General features: G+C 42.1%; 1 protein-coding gene across 6 annotated transcripts in view; it reads left to right on the top strand.

Annotated features, from left to right (window-relative positions):
• LOC115164321 (autism susceptibility gene 2 protein) overlaps positions 1-24,725 on the top strand; it is a 388,322-nt gene that overhangs the window by 241,604 nt on the left and 121,993 nt on the right. For all 6 annotated transcript variants that reach the window (XM_029716684.1, XM_029716683.1, XM_029716686.1 and 3 more), the window contains one exon: positions 8,640-8,669. In XM_029716684.1, coding sequence (XP_029572544.1) covers positions 8,640-8,669 — 30 coding nt within the window. The remainder of the gene's footprint in view (positions 1-8,639; positions 8,670-24,725) is intronic.

The raw sequence follows: 24,725 nt of genomic DNA, 5'->3' as shown, positions 1-24,725 counted from the left end.
CACGGCCGGATGAAAAACGTACCCAAATTAAACGGCCTACTACTCGGGCCCAGGAACTAGAATATGCATATTATTAGTTTTTGGATAGAAAACACTCTGAAGTTTCTAAAACTGTTTGAATGATGTCTGTGAGTATAACAGAACTAATGCGGCAGGCAAAAACCTGAGAAAAATCTAACCAGGAAGTGGGAAATCTGGAGCTTGTAGTCTTTTCAAGTCATTGCCTATCCAACACACAGTAACTTAGGGTTCATTTTGCACTTCCTAAGGCTTCCACTAGATGTCAACAGTCTTTAGAACCTAGTTTCAGGCTTTTGCAGTGAACAGAGAGCGAACAAGAAGGCCGGAGAGTTGGTGACTCAGGGAAGGACATGAGTTCATTGGCGCGCATTTCACGTGAGGAGGTAGCTGTGTTCCAAAACATTTTTCAAGACATTGGAATCGTCCGGTTGGAATATTATTGAAGTTCTATGTTAAAAAGGCCCTAAAGATTGACGCTATACAGCGTTTGACATGTTTCAACGAACGTAAATATAACTTTTTTTGACTTTTCGTCATGAAATTTTCGGCGCGCTTCCTACATTTGGAGTAGCTAACTGAACGCGCAAACAACAAGGAGGTATTTGGACATAAATTATGGACTTTATCGAACAAAACAACATTTATTGTGGACCTGGGATGCCTGGAAGTGCCTTCTGATGAAGATCATCAAAGGTAAGTGAATATTTCTAATGCTATTTATGATTTTAGATGACTCCAAAATGGCGGGTATCTGTATTGCCTAGTGTATGTTTCTGAGCGCCGTACTCAGATTATTGCAAAGTGTGCTTTCCCCTTGAAGCTTTTTTTAAATCTGTCACAGCGGTTGCATAAAGGAGATGGTTATCTAAAATTCTTTGAATAACAGTTGAATATTTTATCAACGTTTATGATGAGTATTTTTGTAAATTGTTGTGCTGATTCACCGTAGGTATTGGAGGCAAAATATTTTCTGAACATCACGCGCCAATGTAAAATGCTGTTTTTGGATATATGAACTTTATCAAACAAAACATACATGTATTGTCTAACATTGAGTCCTAGGAAGTTCATCTGATGAAGATCGTCAAAGGTTAGTGCTTAATTTTAGCTGAATTTCTGGTATTTGTGACCCCTCTCCTGCTTGGAAAATGGCTGTGTGGTTTTTCTTGTGTTGTACCTGTCCTAACATAATCTAACTTTATGTTTTTGCCGTAAAGCCTTTTTGAAATCGGCCAATGTGTTTACATTAAGGAGAAGTGTACCTTTAAAATGGTGTAAAATAGTCGTATGTTTGAGAACTTTGAATTATGACATTTTGTTGATTTGAATTCGGCGCTCTGATTTTTCACTGGCTGTTGAATAGTGTGAACCGTGGGTGGGACGCTAGCCCAAGAGAGGTTAACTTGGGTCAAACATTTCGGGTAGCCTTCCTCAAGCTTCCCTCAATAAGTTGGGTGAATTTTGGCCCATTCCTCCTGACAGAGCTGGTGTAACTGAGTCAGGTTTGTAGGCCTCCTTGCTCGCACATGCTTTTTCAGTTCTGCCCACAACTATGTTCTATAGGATTGAGGTCAGGGCTTTGTGATGGCCACTCCAATACCTTGACTTTGTTGCCATTTTGCCACAACTTTGGAAGTATGCTTGGGGTCATTGTCCATTTGGAAGACCCATTTGCGACCAAGCTTTAACTTCCTGATGGATGTCTTGAGATGTTGCTTCAATATATCCACATAATTTTCCTCCCTCATGATGCCATCTATTTTGTGAAGTGCACCAGTCCCTCCTGCAGCAAAGCACCCCCACAACATGATGCTGCCACCCCCGTGCTTCATGGTTGGGATGGTGTTCTTCGGCTTGCAAGCCTCCCCATTTTTCCTCCAAACATAACGATGGTCATTATGGCCAAACAGTCCTATTTTTGTTTCATCAGACCAGAGAACATTTCTACAAAAAGTATGATCTTTGTCCCCATGTGCAGTTGCAAACCGTTGTCTGGCTTTTTTATGGCGGTAGTGGCTTCTTCCTTCCTTTTGGAGCGTGGCTTCTTCCTTGCTGAGTGGCCTTTCAGGTTATGTCGATAAAGGACTCGTTTGATTGTGGATATAGATACTTTTGTACCTGTGTCCTCCAGCATCTTCACAAGGTCCTTTTGCTGTTGTTCTGGGATTGATTTGCACTTTTCGCACCAAAGTACATTCATCTCTAGGAGACAGAACGCGTCTCCTTCCTGAGCGGTATGACGTCTGCGTGGTCCCATGGTGTTTATACTTGCGTACTATTTTTTGTACAGATGAACGTGGTACCTTCAGGCGTTTGGAAATTGCTCCCAAGGATGAACCAGACTTGTGGAGGTCTACAATTTTTTTTCTGAGGTCTTGGCTGATTTCTTTTGATTTTCCCATGATGTCAAGCAGAGGCATTGAGTTTGAAGGTGGGCCTTGAAATACATCCACAGGTACACCTCCAATTGACTCAAATGATGTCAATTAGCCTATCAGAAGCTTCTAAAGCCATGACATCATTTTCTGGAATTTTACAAGCTGTTTAAAGGCACAGTCAACTTAGTGTATGTAAACTTCTGACCCACTGGAATTGTGATACAGTGAATTATTAGTGAAATAATCTGTAAACAATTGTTGGAAAAATAACTTGTGTCATGCACAAAGTAGATGTCCTAACCGACTTGCCCAAACTATAGTTTGTTAACAAGAAATTTGTGAGTTGAGTTTTAATGACTCCAACCTCAGTGTGTGTAAACCTCCGACTTCAACTGTATATATGTATACACGGTTTATAAATTAGGCCCCTGACTTCCCATGCAGCCCCCAGGCAAGGTCAAGGGTCAAATGGCTGAATAGATCTGAGCCTTTGGTCAAATCAGAGTGCAGGACTGGTATGCAGGTGCCAGGAGGGGTAATGAGGAATTGCTTAAGTTTGTTATTATGACGAGTGGTTGTGACACTGGTAGTCACGTCAATGGTAAAGCCCAGTGTTAGAAACGATGAACTCTGTGGTGCCAGTAAACTATTTTATTTACAGTGGGAGAACATAACGTAACCACTGGCTTCTCTCTATTGAAAAATGTGAATTTTTTGTTTTCGCTCCGTCTTTGGTTTACAGCAAACCCAGGGCATTGTGCGCTCTTCCGTTGGAGCCCAGAAGAGAGGTTTATTTGTTGAATTTTCCCCTTGTTTGTCACACAATCAGGATAATCTCAGCGTCGTCTCAACCTCTCCCACACCCGAGCCTCTGCGATGACTCATCATTATGTTTCTCCCTCTCTTTCTCCCATGGATGGTGTTGAGACTGAGAGGGGGCTGAAAACACAGGAGCATGCAAGAAACATCGGCTCCATGAATTATGGATGTGTGAGTCCTGTAGGAAGAAGTGCTTAACCTTGTGCCATGCTCTGTGGTGCAATAGAAACTTCCAGTGCTGCTGCTAACAACATGCCTGCCTGGTGGTTGGTGGTCCTGCGGCCCTAGGAGTGGCGACAGTGGCAGGGTACCCAAGCAGGGCCAAAATCTGCCTCCTAAAAGGTACCCTATTGTGCGATTCCACTCCAACGGGAGCAAAAAGACTGTTCTGAGGAAGGATGTCAGACACGCTTTTTACATTTGTATCACAATTTAGAGATTTTTGAATTATGATGTATGCATAGTGATCCGTGAACCGTACATGATACAGACAACACCTTGGTGTCATTACACTCCTTATAGTGTGCTCTAACATATGGAGTATGTCTACATTCTGAAATACACATTTTCACATGAAAAATATTTAGATTAATATCTCAAAACTACCGTTTTTGATTTTGCTTATTTTTAGAAATATTGTCTGGAACCATATACTCTTCAAACTCATCAAATTTCCAGAATGGGCTCTCTGGTACTTTTATTGATATGACCCATTTTATACATAGAAATGGACATTTTAGGTCATTAACCAATCACAGCCCTCTTTTAGGATTGCATATTCAGAGCATCACCAGCAGAAGGATTTCCCTTTGATTCCATTTGCCATCCACTGTGTTGGTGGTGCTCATAAAATTGATCAGAACTTCAGAATTAGTGGAGAGCCCACTCTGGACATTTGATGTACTTGTAGATTATATTGTTCCAAACAATGTCTTAAACTGAACAAAATCAAAAAGGGTTGTTTGAAAATATTAAGATTTTTAATGTTGAAAAAATGCATTAGAAAATGTGTATTTCAGAATCTAAACATATTCCATATGTTGGAGCACACTCTAAGGAGCACAATGACACCAAGGTGTTGTCTGTATCATGTAGGGTACACGGATCATTAGGTCTTACAGGAGGCATGTATAGGTCTAAAAAAGGGCCTAAAATGGCCACTTTAATCATGATTTTCTTAAAAAATGGTTTACTATACTAATGTAAAAAGCATATCAAACATCCTTCCTCTCACTTGCCAGAACAATCTGAGATATCAAAAATATTTTCCGCTTCGGTGACATTTGGGACACACCCAATATCACACACCTCATCTCCAGAGCCACAGGAGGGAAATTGAGGTAGAGGAAATTGTGGCTGTTTCATGGGTAAAGCTACCATTAGATCCCTGTGTATCTGGATGGGCAATAAGGCCTACAGAGAGTGCTTCTGAGGTCTGACACAGTAGGAAATTTGTGCTTTTCACCACATTCTCCCAATAATAAACCAAGATGGCCGTTTAGGACTGAGGAAAACAGTAGCTGGACTTAAGCCATTCTCTCTGACAACATGAAGATGCCCAACTATCTCACCCTTTTGGCTTTGTCAATAGTGAATATGAGGTCTTATCATATCTGTGGGTGGTGGTATTTCTGAGACTATTTTATTTGGCTGAGGCACAAATATGAGTAGTTTCAGTATAATGTCACAGTTGAATTTTTGGAGCACAAGCTGGCAGTGAAATGTATGCGCCACAAGCCTCCGTTCTTTTTTTACATCCTTGTGGATATCTCACAGCCAGGATGGCCCCAATCAGTATTCAAGCAGACAGCCCCGACAGACATTGACGCTGTGCCAGTATTTATGTCGCCGGAAAAGTTTCTCCCTCTATCTTCGAGGCAAATTTATCGCAAGTCTCCTCAGAATGTGACGGGTGGAACTGTGTGATTAATTTGTCCAGTCATTTTTTTAATGTGCTCTGGGATGCGCAGCACTTATTGTCTTCCCCCACACGTCTATTACAAAATCTGCAACAACAAAAAAATCCTGAAGCCTCCTGTCTCCCTCCTCAGCCCTGTTGCCTCATTCCAGGTCTGAGATATGGGGTCGTCTTGGGGTTAGCCTAGCACTGAGACCCGACCCGGGTCCAGTCTGGACTGGTGTTTCTCTCTTCTGTCAAAATAAATCTCCTGCTCCTAAAGTGTTGAAAGCTGTGTAAATGTCAAAACCATCCGTCTGAAGTGTGGAGGGGAGGAGAGGGAAGGGAGACTGAGCCATCCGGTGAAGCTATTCCCTGATTTCTTCTCGCTGCGGCAGCGGTTGCCAGGTGCAGATGTTGCTCCGCCTGCCTCTGAACCAGTAGCCAGGTTTTCTCTATCTTCTCTCATTTTTTTTCTTTTTTGGTGGGGGTTGTTTTTGAATATCCATGAGAGGGTGGACCCGCTGGGGCTCCTGTCAGGGAATTTTGCGAGCAACATATCTCTCGGTTTTTAACAACGTCCCCTCTGACTGGCCTGGCCTGCCGTCCTGCTGTTGGTTAGGGGAGGTTGGTGTGTTTGTGGTTTTCCATTTTCCCCATTTGGCTGATGTGTTCCCTCTCCTGGCTTGGCCCTAGTTGACTGCTACAGCACAGAGGATCTCTTCTCAGTTGAACAGCGAGAGAACCCTGTTGTACAGGATGACATTGGCCTAATGCAGCCCCCACTGTAGCCCTTTCCCACATCGGCCCAATGCAGACCTTACATAGACTCAGCGTAGACCTATAATAGTATGTAGTTATAGCCTGGACCCATGCTAACCAAACACATCCCTGACAGACCCTTCCATCTCCTCATGAGCCACCTCCATGTCCCCACTATGTGTTTAATGCTGTTGTTTTTTTTGTCACTTTTGACTTGAAACTCCTATCCTGCTGAGAACAACCCCATCCTTCCTCTAGTCCTCTATTTACACTCTGCTGCAGGAAATGTCTCTTAAAGAGATTGGTGAGGGGGGGGATGAGAGCCCTGCTGTGCTATTTCGATATTATTTTTTCCTTTTCCTCCTCTCCAGTACACTGGCAGCAGCACTCTGTGGCTTCCTTATCCTCTGCTCTCATCCTCATCCTCAGTAAGACCAGCCTGCAGGTCTGTGCTTGGGGAATTCAGCTGCAGCCAGAATCCACCTGTTCCTCTCCACCGCACATGCAGGGTTTCAGCCTGGCCCCAATAACAGGGGGAACTAGCATCACTATGTGAGCCACCCGGCAGCAGCAGGCAGCCGTTGTGGTGCATACTAAGAACACATTTCTCCCAGTTCCCTGGGTATGATCTCAAACCAGGATCCATTTACTTCCAGGCGCAATGTCAACAGGCAAATCTAGGAGAAAGTCTGCAGTTTTTTTGAATGTGGTGATTTTTTTTAAACAAATGACTGAGTGGTGAGAGAGAGACAAATGCTGCTTGATTACAGGTTGTGTTGAGGCAGTAACAGGCTCATCTGGGTAGGTATGTGTGACAATCAATTTGCAGAGAACTCCCAATGCTGAATGGGAAGTTGATTGACAGGGAGCCTAAGCCACTTCCAGTTTCTTTAATACCATGTACCTATAATTTCTTTTGACAAGTAAAGCCCTGAAATTAGGGTTTGCAAACATTCCCTGGAGAATTAAGGTACAGACAGCAAACAGGCTTTTTTTCTCTAATCCTGAACTCACACACATAGACACGTGCACACACACACACCCACACACACACACACACACATACACACGCACGTGCACACAACTGATTAAATACAATGGAACATTTAAACATGCTTTCCAAAGTCAGGGCCATTTGATTTCCTGTCTTTCTCATTCTCTTTCTGTTTCTCTCTCGCTATATATATATATATATATGTGTGTGTGTCTCCCAGTCTCTCTCTTGTTCACTCACTGCCTCTGAATACTATCAACAATGACCAGTTATAGAAAGGAAATCAATGCATTAATACGTGTGTTCTCTCTTTTTCATTGATCTGGCCTCCAATGTAAATGTTTCGACTCCCTTTCTTCTGTAAGAATGGCTCAAAATGGAAGGTTAGGACTTCAGCATGGCCTTAAGATGTTATGTAGACAGATGTAACACGCACACACACATGGTCATTCATATCATGTTGAGCCACAGAATCTCTTGACTTACCACTCTTCCCAGTCAGAAGAAGTCTTCTGTCATTCACCCACAGAATGGGAAGATTCAAGGGCAGAAGAGTAGCTCTCTGGAGACATCCTTACCTCTGGACTGTATCAGGCTTGGGTTCAAATACTATTTGAAATCATTTCAAATTCTTAAGCTGGGCTTGATTGAGTTTTCCAGGTGCAATAGAACAAATAGAAAAGTCGCAAAAGTGCAAACCCCGCCCCGTCCTGCACTTCCAAGCAGACTAAAGCAAATGCTAACTGTTTTTGAAAGATTTTGCCTAGTATTTGAACCCAGGTCTGGCTTGATATGCTGATTGGTACTCGTTACTTAATTATACATTTGGACCCACCACGCTACAACACAAAGGGCCGCTGTGCCTCCTTTGACCCAAAGTCTCCCTTTGTGCCGGGGCTCTGAAAAGGAGTTAAACAAAATAAAGAGGGGCACTTAAATATGTTGCCACAGAAACTTAATTGACAGATTGAAGCCAGGCAGGCAGTGTTTTTCAGGGGACCTTCTCTTCTTCTCTTCTCTATGGCTCTTTGCTTGAATAGCTTTTCTCTTTTCTCCCTGGCTCCCCCACTGTGAGGTCCAGGAGGTCTGACCAACTGGTCCACTCCTGTTTCCACAACTTCACTTCCCATTGTAGTGAGAGAGGAGCATTTATTCACTATTAACACCTAATGAACGTGAGAAATGGAAGTAGAGATTAAATGAGAGATCAGCTTTTGTGCCTTATAAAGGAATGCTAGCCATGCAGGAGACAAGTGGTTATATACATTGTGGTCATAATTGAACATTTGCATTTCAAAGGTTTTAGTCCGTTTTTATAACCAAATGTGAAATACATTCATGTTAACATACTAATGGAGAATGTTGGTTATAGGATGTGATGATCTGATGATGTGTGGGAAGCACAATTCATATTCTAATCAAAAGAGTGAAGGACACTTTTCTGTTGATTGCAAAATGGACACTCGACAACTCGTGCACGCTATACTGATATTTGTTTTCCACTTTTTGTAAACTATGGTATTTGCACAGAAAGCTCAAGAATAGCGTTATTGTATTGTATTGTGTACTCCTTTAGAACCTTGAAAACTCTCTCAAACGCGACACTTTCTCTCCTTTCATCTACCTTCATTTGTGTTGAAAGCTGTCACTGAACAAGAAGTCTACCATAAAAATAACATCTGCACTGATTATGAGGTTGCTGGTGGTGGTGGGGGGGGGGGGATAAAATGAATAATTCCTTATGTTTCTCCTTTCTCTTCCCTTGCAGTGTGACAGCGAGAGTGACGTTGATGACAAGGTAAGACTTTTTTCTGTGTATCTTTCCCCACCACATCAAGTGTACTTGAGGAGTTGTGAATAACAAATGTTGAGTTCCTGACTGAAGAAGAAGAAACATCCTTCTGTTAAAGTGAGAGGAGATGAGGAGGAGTTATAACAGACTGACAATGCTGCTAGTCACACTACTGTTGAGCATTTGCATCCTACAGATAAGTAACAGAAAGAAACTAACAAGGAAAACGCACAGGTAACTGCCAAAATAAAGGAAACCGCAACTTAAAGTGTCTTTATAGGGCGGTGGGCCAGTTTAGATTCAGTCAGATCAAATGTTATTTGTTACAAGCTTTGTAAATAGCAGTCGTGGACTAACAGTGAAAGGCTTACTTACGGGCCCTTCCCAACAATGCAGAGAGAAAGAAAATAGAGAAATAATAGAAAAGTAAAACACTTAATAATGAAAGTATTGTATATGGTTATATTACATGCCTTAATTGTCTAAGAATAGTGAGGAGAGAGGAAACCAACTTATTTAGGTCTATAATCAACAGCCTAAACTGTTAAATGTGCCTGGCTTTAGAAATCATCTATATACTGTACCAGTCAAACGTTTGGACACACCTACTCATTCCATGCTTTTTATTTATTTGATTATTTACTACATTACAGAAAAGTAGTGAAGACATCAAGCTATGAAATAACACATGGAATCATGTAGTAACCAAAAAGTTTTATTGCTTCTTTAATCAGAACGACAGTTTTCAGCTGTGCTAACATAATTGCAAAGGGGTTTTCTAATGATCAATTAGCCTTTTAAAATGATAAACTTGGATTAGCTAACACAACGTGCCATTGGAACACAGGAGTGATGGTTGCTGATAATGGTCCTCTGTACCCCTATGTAGATATTCCATATAAACAATCTGCCATTTCTAGCTACAGTAGTCATTTACAACATTAACAATGTCTACACTGTATTTCTGATCAATTTGATGTCATTTTAATGGACAAAAAATGTGCCTATCTTTTAAAAACAAGGATATTTCTAAGTGACCCCAAACTTTTGAACGGTAGTGTGTATGTATGTATGTATGTATGTATGTATGTATGTATGTATGTATGTATGTATAGAAATAATGAACAGTATGTATGTATAGAAATAATGAACAGTATGTGGATAGAATATTTAGAATATGTAGGATAGAATAGTATATATATACAGCAATAGTTGAATAGGATGGCATTGACAGGAATACACTATATACATATGAAATGAGTAAAACAGTATGTACAAAAGCTGAAGAACATACGCACATCCAGGTACTTTCTGCAGGTGCTGGAGTTGTAGGCAAACTCATGGAAAACAGAAAGGAAAATGCTGTACACTGCTGCTCATGCTCCCAGGGGATTTTTTTTATAACAACATTCTGACCCTTAGGTCTTCGTCAGGCATCCATACATAAAACAGTATGTAAACATTATTAAAGTGACCAGTGTTCCAATAGAGAGTACAATAGAGATTCTGTCATCTGTGGATCTGTTGGGGCGGTATGCAAATTGGAGTGGGTCCAGGGTGTCTGGGATGATGGTGTTGATGTGAGCCATGACCAGCATTTCATGGCTACAGATTTGAGTACTATAGGGTGATAGTAATTTAGACAGTTTACCATGGTGTTCTTGGGCACAGAGACTATGATGGTCTACTTGAAACATGTAGGTATTACAGACTGGGTCAGGGAAAGGTTGAAAATGTCAGTGAAGACACTTGCCAGATGGTTAGTGAATGCTCTGAGTACGCATCCTGGTAATCCGTCTGGCCCTGCGGCCTTGTGAATGTGACCCTGTCTTACTCACATCCGGAACAGCTGGTGCTCTCACACATGGTTCAGTGTTGCTTGCCTCAAGGCAAGCATAGAAGGAATTTAGCTTGTTTGGTAGGCTCGGGTCACTGGGAAGCTCACGGTTGGGTTTCCCTTTGTAATCCGTGATAGTTTGCAAGTCCTGCCATATCCGACGAACGTCAGAGCCGGTATAGTAGGATTCGATTTTAGTCCTGTATTGATGCTTTGCTTGTTTGATGATTCGTCGAAGGGTGTAGCGGGATTTCTTATAAGCGTCCGGGTTAGTGTCCCGCTCTTTGAAAGTGGCAGCTCTATCCTTTAGCTCAGTGCGGATGTTGCCTGTAATCCATGGCTTCTGGTTGGGATATGCATGTACGGTCACTGTGGTGACGACGTCATCGATGCACTTATTAATGAAGCTGGTGACTGATGTGTGAAACTCCTCAATGCCATCAGATGAGTCCCGGGACCTATTTTATTCTGTGATAGCGATTTTGGCCTGTGGAATTTTTTTCCCGCTCCTCTACCAAGGATATTGACGGGAACTGGAACACGCTGTCGTACACGTTGATACAGAGCATCTCAAACATGCTCAATGGGTGACATGTCTGGTGAGTATGCAAGCCATGGAAGAACTGGGACATTTTCAACTTCTAGGAATTGTGTACAGATCCTTGCGACATGGGGCCGTGTATTATCATGCTGAAACATGAGATGAATGGCACGACAATTGGCCTCAGGATCTCGTCACGGTATCTCTGTGAATTCAAATTGCCATCGATAAAATGTGATTGTGTTTGTATTCCGTACCTTATGCCTGCCCATACCATAACCCCACCGCCACCATGGGGCACTCTGTTCACAACGTTGACCTCAGACAACTGATCGCCCACACGACGCCATACATACTGTCTGCCATCCTCCCGGTACAGTTGAATCCAGGATTCACCAGTAAAGAGCACACTTCTCCAGGGTGCCAGTATCTATTGAACGTGAGCATTTGCCCTCTGAAGTTGTTTACAACGCCGAACTGCCGTCAGGTCAAGACACTGGTGAGAACAACGAGCACGCAGATGAGCTTCCCTGAAACTGTTTCTGACAGTTTGTGCAGAAATTCTTTGGTTGTGCAAACCCACAGTTTGATCAGTTGTCTGGGTGGCAGGTGAAGATGCCATATGTGGAGGTCCTGGGCTGGTGTGGTTACACATGGTCTGCGGTTGTGAGGCCGTTTGGACTGCCAAATTCTCTATAACGACGTTGGAGGCAGCTTATGATAGAGAAATTAACATTCAATTCGCTGGCAACAGCTCTGGGGGACATTCCTGCAGTCAGCATGCCAATTGCACACTCCCTCAGAACATCTGTGGCATTGTGTTGTGTGACAAAACTGCACATTTTAGAGTGGCCTTTTATTGTCCCAGGCACAAGGTGCAACTGTGTCATGATCATGCTGTTTAATCAGCTTCTTGATATGCCACACCTGTCAGGTGGATGGGTTCTCTTGGCAAAGGCGAAACGCTCACTAACAGGGATGTAAACAAATTTGTGCACAACATTTGAGATACATTTTTGTGCGTATGGAACATTTCTGGGTATTTTATTTCAGCTCATGAAACATGGGACCAACACTTTACATGATGCGTTTATATTTTTGTTCAGTGTAGTTTACAGCTATCATAAGGTATTCTAACTCTGGCGAGCAGAATCTCGAAGACTTCTTAATTTTAGAGATCGCACACCAGCTGTTTTTAGCAAAGAGATACACACCACCCCCCTTGAGCTTACCTGACACTGCCGTTCTGTCCTGCCGATTGTATATTATCCATGTCCTTGATCATCCTACGTTTCCGAGAAACATAGGATATTACAGCTCACATCAGCCTCTATATCGCCGTCTCTTTCTCTTCCGAGTGTCAGGGATTAGTGCCTGGCCCGGGGTGAGCAGTATGTCCTGTGCCGCCGACTCGTTGAAGTTGAAATCTTCATCCAAATCGAGGTGAGTGATCGCTGTTCTGATTTCCAGAAGATCTTTTCAGTCGTAGGAAACGATGGCGGGCACATTATGTACTAAAAGAGTTAAGATCAGGGCAAAAATACACACAAAATAGCGGAATTGGTCAGGAGCTCGGAAAATGGACGCTATACACTGTACACTCACAGCGCCAGTCTGGCACAGATTCTACAAGTGTCTGGAACTCTTGTTGGAGGGATGCGACACATTTGGTGTTTTGTTGATGGTGGTGGAAAACGCTGTCTCTGTTGCCGCTCCAGAATCTCCCACAAGTGCCATTGCCATTGAGACGGCAATGGCATATAGTTAACATTGTTTTCATGCTCATAAATCATTCAGTTACCACTCGTGCCCTTTGGATGGGATCATTGTCATCCTATGGGGGCATAGCCATGGTAGCCAAAATAATAGCCTGCCCAGCATTTTTATACATGATGGGATGTTAATTGCTTAATTAACTCAGGAACCACAACTGTGTGGAAGCACCTGCTTTCAATATACTTTGTATCACTAATTTACTCAAATGTTCCCAGTATTAGTTTTTCACAACGCAAATAATAACACTGCTTTTATAGGTGTCGTGTCTTTGGGTACCATTAAACTGAAGATACGTTTATCAATTAGCTCCCTGTAATTATTATCACGCGATTAAACTGATTAATCGTTTAACTGTAATTAACTAGGAGATCGGGGCACCAAGGAGAATATTCAGATTACAAAGCTATAATTTTCCTAATATAACTTTCCTGTACTATAATATTCTATTATAGTATAGGCCGATTATCTTCTAGTTTCAATGGTGTATTTTACCTCACGTTAGTCTCATTCCAAACGTCGTAAATTGTTGTATCTGCACGAACCCAGTCTTTACTAAAATCATCCATACATCAATTGTCTTAAAATCATTTATTTACTACACTAAGTAATTAACAGAAAACATACAAACAGTAATTATCGTCACACAGGATTGGTAGGGGAATGTGCCCTACTGGCTAACAAGCATGGCTGGTCTGTTAGACAATGGGTCATAAAACGGTAAGCTGAGAAGTTACACAGAGTTCATTAATATTAACAATTGACAATTGAAGGCTCACTCATTCGGGAACAAATGCAATATCAATATATATTTACGCTCATGTGTCGTCGGGATTCTTGTTGGAGAGTTTTGTTCTGATGGAGAGTTTGTCAGCGTTCTCTCTCTCTCGGTTAGAATGGATCTGTCAGAGCGACATTCATGAATGTCGTCATAGAATGGATGTGGTTGGTCTTCGCGTTCGATGATATAATTTACTTAGCTGCAGACTAATAATTAATATCAAAGACTTGTTCTTATTCTGTCGGTCTCGATAGTAAAAGTTAACCACGTGGTATAGTTCACTTTCAGTAGAGTACTTGGCTGGTCAAACCTCTGGGCCAAACTCACGATGGAGTGTAGGCCTGGTCTGTAGAAATGTAAATCAGGGGGTCTTTTATAGTACCCAGAGAACAGGCTTGTCAAATGACGCCTGGTCCTGTATGTGTCCCTGGGGGCGTGCCTATGACTGAGCTAGACTTGGTTACAGAAATATAATTCTATCACATTAACATCAGTACATAGCATCTCAATGTATTACAAATAGCTTTATCCTTAATAATACATTGTATACACCCATGTGGATTCAGTCTCATCGCTGAGGCTATCATGTAGACCGTTTTAGGGTAATATGGCTATATTGTCTCTTCTGAGTATCACAAAATTGTACCAAGCGGATCAGTTCGTAGCTGGAGTCTTCATCAATCTTCCATATCTTCTCCAGAACACACATGTCGCTAGGTTCTCCAATTCTATGAGTTGGAAGAATTTCCTTTGTCTCTCTATGAAACATGTTGTAGTAGATTCTCCTCTTGGAATTTTTACAACCCTGGGTTGGGGGGGAAGGTAGGTTGGGTGATGGTACAAAGGGGAGGGGGTCAACTGTCCTTCCTGTACCCAAAGAGGCCAACGTCATGACATAGGTGTAAGAGAATGTTGCGTCTTTCAATTTGCAACTCCTTTAACCTCAATGATAGCCTCAGACTGTGTACAACATTTATCACATTTTACATACAGTACAACAATGTGATGCAAATATAGATAATAAATGTCATTGATCACTCTATTATGTATGTTTGAGTATCATATTCCAATTAATTTCATGCAGAAAATACACTACTGATGTCCCTAATATCCTAGGGATAGCATTGCAGCATGTACAGTATCACAGTCTTTATGTTGTTAAATGGCAGATTTGCCAAGTTGCCATCCGTTATTAATCATCTGTCAGTCTGTTTGACAGCTGTTGGTCTGCGTCTATACAGAGTATTTGTAATAATATCAATTTCACAACTGTACACTTGTTTACTTGGGTGGCTGGCTTGTTCATCTATGGTTTCCTCCACCACCACCTGCAGCCATTCCACCATGAGCCACCAATGGGAGCCTCACACATCTTAATTCCCCCGCAGTTTAGCAATTACTCCCTGGTAAATGAATGAGATAGCATGCCTAATCTCCTGTAAGCTTATCTCCCGGTTCTGTGGAAATGTCTGCGGCTCCGCTCGCCCTATAAATAATACATTGATAGCAGCATAATTTGCATGAACTGTAGCTTTGGCAAGTCAATAGGCTTTTATCTCTTCATTGAACCAAAAAGTGAGTGAATGACTGAGTGTGGGAAGGGGAGCCTCTCTCTCGCCCGTCAGTTTGACATGACAGGAAGGGAGTTTTCAGGGCCTGTCAGTTTCCATACAGCTCCCTGGCATCACTATGGGTGAGGAGGGGGAGGGGAGAGGAAGGAACTACTCTACAGACAGAAGCCCCCCCCACCCACCTCTGTATCCTCAGATCAACCCTCCCTCTCTGTTTGCTGTTCTGTGTCTGTCCATACCCCTACCTTCTACACCTGCCACATGGTAGGTTCATTGCTAATTTGAAATAGGAATGCCATATGTTTTATGTCAGGGGGTTGTTTTAACTATGTACGTGTTGTTCACAACATGTGGAAGCAATTACTGAGTTGCTGGAAAGTCAAAGAGTGTGTTTTCTCTCTTTCTCTCTTTCTCCAGTAAGGCTAATCTATCAGAATCTTTTTTTTTCTTCTTTTTTTTTTATCTATTCAGTGAACGCATAGGGAATGGGGTGGGGTTGGTCCATGTGAGTGCAGTAGTCTCTGGACCTGACTGGCGGTAGTTAACTCCTACCAGGCAGTCCATGGGGCCTGGGAAAAATGTGCCACTGTCCACAGAAACCAGACAGAGCTGGCGTACATCACAATGGGGCCGTTGTGAATTCCTAAAGCACTCCTCTCTGAAAGAGCACAATGTCTTCCATGTTCATTACATGAGCTAAAAAAGAATGTCTGTGTTTGGGTAAGGACCGTAGTAAACGGACCTCTTCTAGATCGAGGAAATGGAGAGGACTATTAACTTCATCAAGATGACAGAGTGGCATCCATAGAAAATTGAATGACGGGGGTCAGAGAGAGATGGGAAAAAATCCATCTTGACAAGCCATCAGTGGAGTCAAATCACCGGTGTAAAATTGGTTTTGATGAAGGAAAGACAAACGTTGTCATTTGTAATTGGCCACACTTACAATAACTCTGTCTGTTTAATTTCTAGCATGTTAACTGCAACAGGTGCTGCCAACAATGGCTGCTTTCTTTCACTTCAAATCAGCAGCCACCTGAACACCCACATTGTCAGGATTTAACAGATTACATCAATTAGAATATTGCTTGCAGGTGGGCCCGTTTGGTGCAATCAGTTACAGTTATTTGAATAAAACTGTCTGGTAGCCAGGCTGGTGTATGGTATTGCAGGCCAGCCTGGGTAGATATGGGCATGTCGTAAAACCATCATATTCAAACACACAACAGATAAGACTGCAGATGTATTCCAATGTATTCCCGTGTTGGTTTTCTAGAGATTGCTAGGTAACCTCTATCTGAGTCCTATGTTGTCAGTGGGGATGTTTATGTAGATTCACCTGCCTGGCTGTGCCTGCCCCAGATATAGGTCTACAGGCCTACTCAGATTGTTTTCTCATCGCTCGTATTTCCTCCATGGAGCCTAGCCCTCTGTGTAAAGAAATGTGTAATTTTCCTCCATTATCCGAACATAATGTTTGACAACGAACAGGATTCAAAGTCAGAAATAGTATCCTTGACCCTGAATAACCCCCCGAATAACCCCCTGCTGTGGCCTGAAGCATAGCTCAGATGATTACGATGATTTCTCTTTTATGGAGAGCATAATGAAGTCTCTGTGTTGTTTCAACTATTAAAACGTGTGTGTGGGTGTGTGTGCGGGCGTGCATGCATGTGTGTTTGTAGCCTGGCTAAATTAAATGTTCATGAAGAGGGTTAACCGCGTGCTTGAAGAATTGCCTCCACAACAGAAGGGCCTGTGTGTAAACAAACCCTGTTGGACTGTCACAGGCGTTTTAGTGGAATATGAAGGGCCCATTAGATTGTATCAGGGTCAAATGAGTTCAACTCATCCTATTCTGGGCGGTCGGCTCTCTGTGACTCTATTGATAACATATTATTTATGTCTGCCGAGTGGTTCATACAAAGCATGTGTTACCCATCAGCCTGTTTTACACTAAAATCTGTTCCTCAATGGCACTGTTTGTCTAAGGTTGATGTTTGATCAAACAGGACGTCACCAACTTAGCCACTCAATTTATTTTTAACAATATTTAATGTAATTGTGAATCAGATACTGTATGTGTTAATTTACTTTATTACGTTTATTTTTGAAGGGAAAGTGGACATTAACCCCCTATAGTCGATTGACACACCGGCTCTAGGACTCATCTAAACGTAACTGGAACTGGTTCTAAAAATATATGGAAGTATAAAGGCAGTTTGTGCCTACCCAAAAAAGGGGTTAATTATGTCGGTCTAAAATATTGTTTGTTACATTAGATAAAAATAGAGACTCCGAGCTAGAAAATGGTATATCATACACTGCAGTTGAGGAACAATGGGAAAGTAATTCTGCTTTGAAAGTTGATGAACTTGTAACCCTACTTTTGAGAAAATGGCACTTGAATATTTTGGTACACCTACTGGAGAGCTCTTCTTTTTCTACACCCATTTATTCACACCCTCTTAAGCCTTAGCCCCACCCATCTCTTAAAAGGAGTCCCATGTGAGGCCATGTGCTAAACAGTGGGACGAAGGTAGTGTAGTAAACAACCAAAGATTTCAAGACTAAAAGTGGTGAAAGTAGTAGCAAAAATACACGTTATCTAGTCCTTGGCCAATATCCTAATCCAATTTTGGTGCAGGTCATGTTGTTCTTTGCATAAATGTTTCTAGTAAACACACACTATATCAAATAAAAGTTTATTTGGCACATGCACTGGATACAGAAAGTGTAAACGGTACAGTGAAATGGTTACTTGATATTTGCATATTAGTAATATCAAAGATAGTGTCCAGATATGTATTGTATAAATATTTGATCATTATTAGATGATTCTTACTCAGACCCACCTGTCCAAATTGATGGACTAGCTAAGTGGTTGAGTCGCTATTGTTTAGACATGTACACATGTTCATGAAATACAATAGATGACAATAATCACCCCCGGACACACCTGGTTAACTTGATGGGTCATGTAATCATCTGGCAAAGTGGAGTCTTTTGTTTAGACATGTAGCTAGCTAGCTAGCTAGCTAGCTAAACAATTAACCTAATGTTGCTTTCAAGACAACTGGGAACATGGAAAAATATGAAGTCAAATCATGACACCAGTGATCATCAGGTCGGAAAGTCGGGTCTCTAGAAACAGGCCCGAGTTCTCAAGTTGGAATTCCGAGTTGGATGACCGTTCAAAACTATTTTTCCCAGTCGGAGTTTTCAGTTGTCTTGAACGCACTGAAATCGGAAGTCGGAGATTTCCGGGTTGCCAGTTGTTTTGAACGCAGCAATAATCTCAACCCATACTACTAGCAATACAAACTGATTGTCACAGCTAGCAACCATGCATGAATCTGCAGGTAGCTAAAGCTAACCAACTAGTTTCAATGTTAGCTAGCCTGCTAACATTAGGCTATAACTAGCAATGCAAATGGCTTTCTGAGATACGAATAATATTAATACATAGATCATACACGTAATGTTAGCTAGCGAGCCAGCCAGCTAACGCTAGCTAGCTAACAGTACACTTTAACTTGCAATGAAAGTGACCTAATGACAACATTTTTTACTTATAATATCTGAAAATGTAGCTAGCTAGACTTACCCATATAGATGGATGAACGCTTCTCCCTCTTTGTCACGAATGGCATGGTTGCCCTTAGTTTGACGATGTAATCTGGAAACAGGTGTTTTATACAACAGCCTTCTGTGTTCTCTTTTCAACTCCCTTCGCATATTTGCAATCAAATGCCAGAATCTCCTTAGCTATCATACTCTGCTTCCACCAGGCATTCCACTGATTTTAAAACTCGGTTAACTTCTTCTGTGACAACAACACTGTTGATTGACGTTTTTTCCCCATCACTGTCATCAGAAGACTCATCAGAAGCTACATTTTGCAGTTCTTCATGATATCTTTCTAAAAAGCAGCTACTTTGCAGCTCATGTTATAGACAGAAGCATGCTACATGGTATACCAATTAATTATTCATTATCAAGAGTGTGCAAAGCTGTCATCAAGACAAAGGGTGGCTACTTTGACGAATCTCAAATATAAAATATATTTTGATTTGTTTAACACATTTATGGTTACTACATGATTCCATATGTATTATTTCATAGTTTTGATGTCTTCACTATTATTCTACAATGTAGAACATAGTAAAAATAAATAAAAACCCTAAACTGAGTAGGTGTGTCCAAACTTTTGATTGGTACTGTATGTGTAAAAAAAATACAAAATAATTCTGGGTTTTCTTATATCTCCTAGATATAATTATGATAAACACTTAAACTTTGTTAAGACTTTTAAGAATGAATCAACATTTAAAGTAAAAGTGCTGGTTTTAGTCAGCCGGCTAAATTGCGATCATAGTCCCTGGGCAGGTCATTTTTTTGGGGCTTAGTTATAGTGAAACGTGAATTCTCGTCTTAATTTTGACAGTTTGTTGCAAAAGCAATATATTTTGGTCTATTATAATAGTAGCAGTTGCCCCTAGCAGTTCAACTCTATGTCATCTCAAACTCTCCCTTCTAGATGTTCTGGGTGGTACCACCTCAGGGCTTACTATAAAAGTAGGTGGCAGCATGCCTTATTTGGCATTGATCTTGGTAAGATGCTTCCTTGACCGAGGCTTACTGATGTTACACAAAATTCAAAAGGCATTAAGGCACATTTCTGCATATGACCAAATTAAATATTTTTGCCTACTGTTTCATATACATCTGTGCTTTTACGTAGAAAAACAACGTAGGCTATGAGGATTCTATGTTTATTTGAAGCTACATTTAACTAGGCAAGTCAGTTCAGAACAAATTATTATTTACAATGAAAGCCTACCTCGGCCAAACCCTAACGACGCTGGGCCAATTGTGCGCCGTCCAATGGGACTTCCAATCACAGCCAGTTGTTATACAGCCTGGAATTGAACCAGGGTCTGTAGTGATGCCTCTAGCACTGAAATGCAGTGCCTTAGACTGCTGCGCCACTCGGGAGGCATCATCATCAAAAAAGTGACAATGGTGGTCATCACAAATCGTTTTATTTTTTCCCAACCACTATTTCTGATTGGTCTGCTAATACAGTTAGTTTATAGTTCAATGGTTGTGAGTTCTAATCCCACATGAGGCAGATATATTTTTTTAATCCTTTATTTACAATATTCATCCCATGCCCACACACTTCTAATTATGAAAAGTGAACGCATACCTGTGTGATTTCCCTGGTAGTAGTTTTTACAGTGCCTTCAGAAAGTATTCAGATCCCTTGACTTTTTCCACATTTTGTTAGGTTACAGCCTTATTGTAAAATTGATTAAATTGTTTTTTACAGTCGTCTTGGGTATGACCCTACAAGCTTGGCCCATCTGTATTTGGGGAGTTTCTCACATTCTTTTCTGCAGATCCTCTCAAGCTCTGTCAGGTTGGATGGGGAGCATTGCTGCACAGCTATTTTCAGGTCTCTCCAGAGATGTTCGGCTAAGCTGGGCTCTGGCTTAGCCACTTAAGGACATTCAGAGACTTGTCCCAAAGCCACTCCTGGTTTGGCTGTGTACTTAGGGTTTTTGTCCTGTTGGAAGGTGAACCTTCGCCCTAGTCTCATTTCCTGTGAGCTCTGGAGCAGGTTTTCATCAAGGATCTCTCTGCACTTTGCTCTGTTCATCTTTGCCTAGTCTCCCAGTCCCTGCTGAAAAACATCCCCACAGCATGATTTTTCCACCACCATACTTCACCGTAGGGATGGTGCCAGGTTTCTTCCAGACGTGACACTTGGCATTCAGGTCAAAGAGTTGAATCTTGTTTCTCATGGTCTGAGAGTCTTTAGGTGACTTTTGGCAAACTCCAAGCAAGCGGTCATGTGCCTTTTACTGAGGACTGGCTTCTGTCAGGCCACTCTACCATAAAGCCCTGATTGGTGGAGTGCTGCAGAGATGGTTGTCTTTCTGGAAGGTTCTACCATCTCCACAGAGGAACTCTAGAGCTCTTTCAGAGTGACCATCGGGTTCTTGGTCATCTCCCTGACCAAGGCCCTTCTCCCCCAATTGCTCAGTTTGGCCGGGCATCCAGCTCTAGGAAGAGTCTTGGTGGTTACAAACCCCTTCCATTTAAGGATGATGGAGGCCACTGTGTTCTTGGGGACCTTCAATGCTTCAGAAATGTTTTGTTACCCTTCCCCAGATCTGTGCTTCGACACAATCCTGTCTTGGCACTCTACTGACAATTCCTTAGACATCATTGCTTGGTTTTTGCTCTGACATGCACTGTCAACTGTGGGACCTTATATAGACAGGTGTGTGCCTTTCCAAATCATGTCCAATCAATTGAATTTACCACAGGTGGACTCCAATCAAGTTGGAGAAACATCTCAAGGATGAGCAATGGAAACAGGATGCACCTGAGCTCAATTTCGACTCTCATAGCAAAGGCTCTGAATACTTATGTAAAAATGTCTAATTGTCATTATGGGGTATTGTGTGTAGATTACTGAGGATTTTTGTTTTATTAATCCATTTTAGAATAAGGCTGTAACGTAACAAAATGTGGGAAAAGGCACTGTATACGGTAACCCAGCCTGTGAGTTTATTTGGCCATTGGGAAAAAAGCTACTGCGTAAATACTTCAATGCAGGTTGGATTGAATTGAGACCTTAGTCTTCATTTTCAAGGTGAGGATTGCACTTTCCTTTCCAACACAATACCGCAACAAATAAAATAAAAATGGCGCACCATGGGTGATTCAAGTTTGCACCGTAAGTGTCAATAGATGTCAGATACTAGGCGCCTTACCACTGTGAGCTAACTGTTTAGCTTGTGATGCACATCATTTTATTATCTGAGCGTGGCAGTGGACTTCTGGTAAGAATGCTTTAGTGAGAAAGTGTTGAGATCAGGCACAACTGCGTTTACCCACCCCCAAAGTGAATATTTATGAGCAATTCCCCCCCGATCCACAACCTGAATGCATTTTTTTTTATTTGAAGGGGTTGGGCAACGGCTGAAATTGGGGTTGAGAGTTACCCTTTAAAAGAAATACAGACAGACAATAAGCACATGAAGAGCAACATATGAAAAGCAACACTTAGCACGCAGACAGACAAAGCAATAACACAAACAGAAACCAAACAAAATGTTATACTACCATACTCTACTTGTTTTGTTTGGTGGAATCAGTCATGCAGATAGAGAATGTTATTCCCACTGTTTCAGTAGGGCGACATCGCCTCAGTTAGCTGTATGACCTTCATTGACCTCTGTTCCCCCAAGCAGTTCAAACAAGATCAATTATTATTCCATGCATCTATTTAGAAATATCAGCGAGCCGAAGTTAGGAACTTTTCTCATGTCTGTGTTCATGCTACTTGAAGTGAAGGGTCATTTTCTTTCATTTAAGAGGAAGAGAAAAAAAAGCGGGATTTGTCCTCCTCTCTCTGTTTTCAAAAACTGCCCTGAAGTGTCGTCCTATCTCTATTATGCTGAGCTCGCCTGTCTGCGCCGCTGCTCGTCCAATTTCCTCTGTGTTCTTTAGCTTTAGCAAATAACATCATGGCTCTCTGTCTCTCCTCTCCATGTCAGGAATACTAGCATTAGCCTCTAATATGCTACTCCAGCGCTGTTCTCTTTACCAGTCTTAGCTAACACAGTGGCTGGCCTGCCCTGTCATGGCTCTGCAGCGATGGCGTAATGCTCATTCGCCCAGTGTAGACACCCAGGTCGTCTAATTCCATTTGCTTCTATTTTCCAGGCAGGCAGGCAGTCATTCAGCAGTAACTGTATCTGTCTGAGTCTCCCACTGCCTCTCTCCTTTCTCCCAGGGGACCATTACCACATCCCTGCTACAGCTCTTTAATGGTTTCAATACTCGCTTGACAGGACGGCACAACGCTGACTTGATTGACACATTAATTCCTCGCTCCCTTATCTCCCGGTATAGGGAATGAATGGTGTATCACAGAGACGAGTGTTTCTGAGAGCTTATCAGTAATGGCTCGTCAGGTAGTGTCCTCCTAGGTGATGTATCTGGGGAGTGTGTCTTAAGGTAACATGCACCTACATACGGAGCGCCGTGTCTATGGAAATACAGAACACACCCACTCTACCCCCCCTTCTTCTTCCTCTCTCTCTTTCTTCCTATCTCTTTCAGTTTTATTATCTCTCTTCCCCTCTCTCAGAGGATTTTGTCATATTGTCGTCCATCTCACTCTCTCTTTCTCTCTCTCTCTATCTGTCTGTGTGTTGCTTTCTTCCCTCTCTCGCCCATGTCAGAGAAATGGAAAAAGGAATGGCAATGTCTGTGCCTCTGGCCCCCTTATATCACCCGGCCCACCCCCCCCACATCTCTCTTCCATTCCCCCAACCCCTGTGAAGCCCAGGTTCTTTCCCAGACTCCTCATATTCAATAACAAACAGCCCACCCACCAGGTCGCTGACAGCCCTAATAGTTTTTCATGGGGGGAAAAAATTGACCGACTTAATGTTTCGACACAAGTGATCATCCGTCCTCATCTCCTTAATGAAATTAGATTAAGTGCACCTGGGAAAGAGCTGAGGAAGCAGAATGCCTTGCCACCTCCTTTAATTTAAAACCAATTTGCCAGCAATATTCCCCCCAGCTCGGGATTCTTCTAAGCAGATTCAAAATGGAGGACGAATGAGATCAGACCAGAGCTGACTAGTTTAATTCCGGTCCCCACAGGCAGCACCAAATTATAACTGACACCGGCAACAGAGGCTTTAATATGGAGATGTCATTTTTTTCCTCTCCTCCCCGCCTTTGTCTCTTTCTCTTTTCTCTCTCTCTCTCTCTCTCTCTCTCTCGCTTTCTTCCTCTATGTGATGAACCGTGGCTGCTTCTGGAAAAGGCTGTGTTTTCATCAGCTGGTGTCATGATGTTATAGCTGTAGCAATTACAGTGGTCTGGAAACACTCTTCTGTTTCATTTATATTGGGCTGTTTGCAATGTTCTCTCTTCTCTAGTTTATCCGGTTTAAGTCTGTGTTTTTTTTTCTGGTTGTCAAGAGATACATCTGTTGTACATTTAGTGCATCACAACTATGTGGTGATTTTAGAGCACAGTTCATTCTTCTTCTTTCTGACTGCATCGAAATCTGAGTCGTGGTCTGCTAAGTGGCACATTTTAAATCTGAATTTGATCATTTTAAGAAGAACTATTATGCCTAGTACTTAGGTGTACCTGCGTAGACCTTTCCGGAACGATTTGGCTAATTGTCTTGACATTTACTGTATGAACATTTTCAGACAGGGAATAATTTGAGGGGCGGGGGTGGGGGGTGGGTGGCGGGCGGGCGGGCAAATTAAGCATATAATTAGAACCCTGTGGTGTCTTGACAAGGTGGGTGACGCGGAGGATGTCTTCTGTCCCCTGCAGGGCCAGGCAAACCAATGACACAGCCAACTGATAGCAGCAAAGTCTGCATGTCACTATCAATGCATGTCACAGTAAGAGTGACAGTAACAGCAATGATGCTGCTACCAAAGCTATAGCATTCATTCCACTGGCTGAATACACTTCTCTGGATTGCTTTCTAAAGGTTACTTTG

The sequence above is a fragment of the Salmo trutta genome, chromosome 27 (genome assembly GCF_901001165.1).
Source record: "Salmo trutta chromosome 27, fSalTru1.1, whole genome shotgun sequence".
Taxonomy (NCBI): Eukaryota; Metazoa; Chordata; class Actinopteri; order Salmoniformes; family Salmonidae; genus Salmo; species Salmo trutta.
The sequence above is the reverse complement of the archived record's forward strand: the minus strand, read 5'-3'. Positions and strand labels throughout refer to the sequence as shown.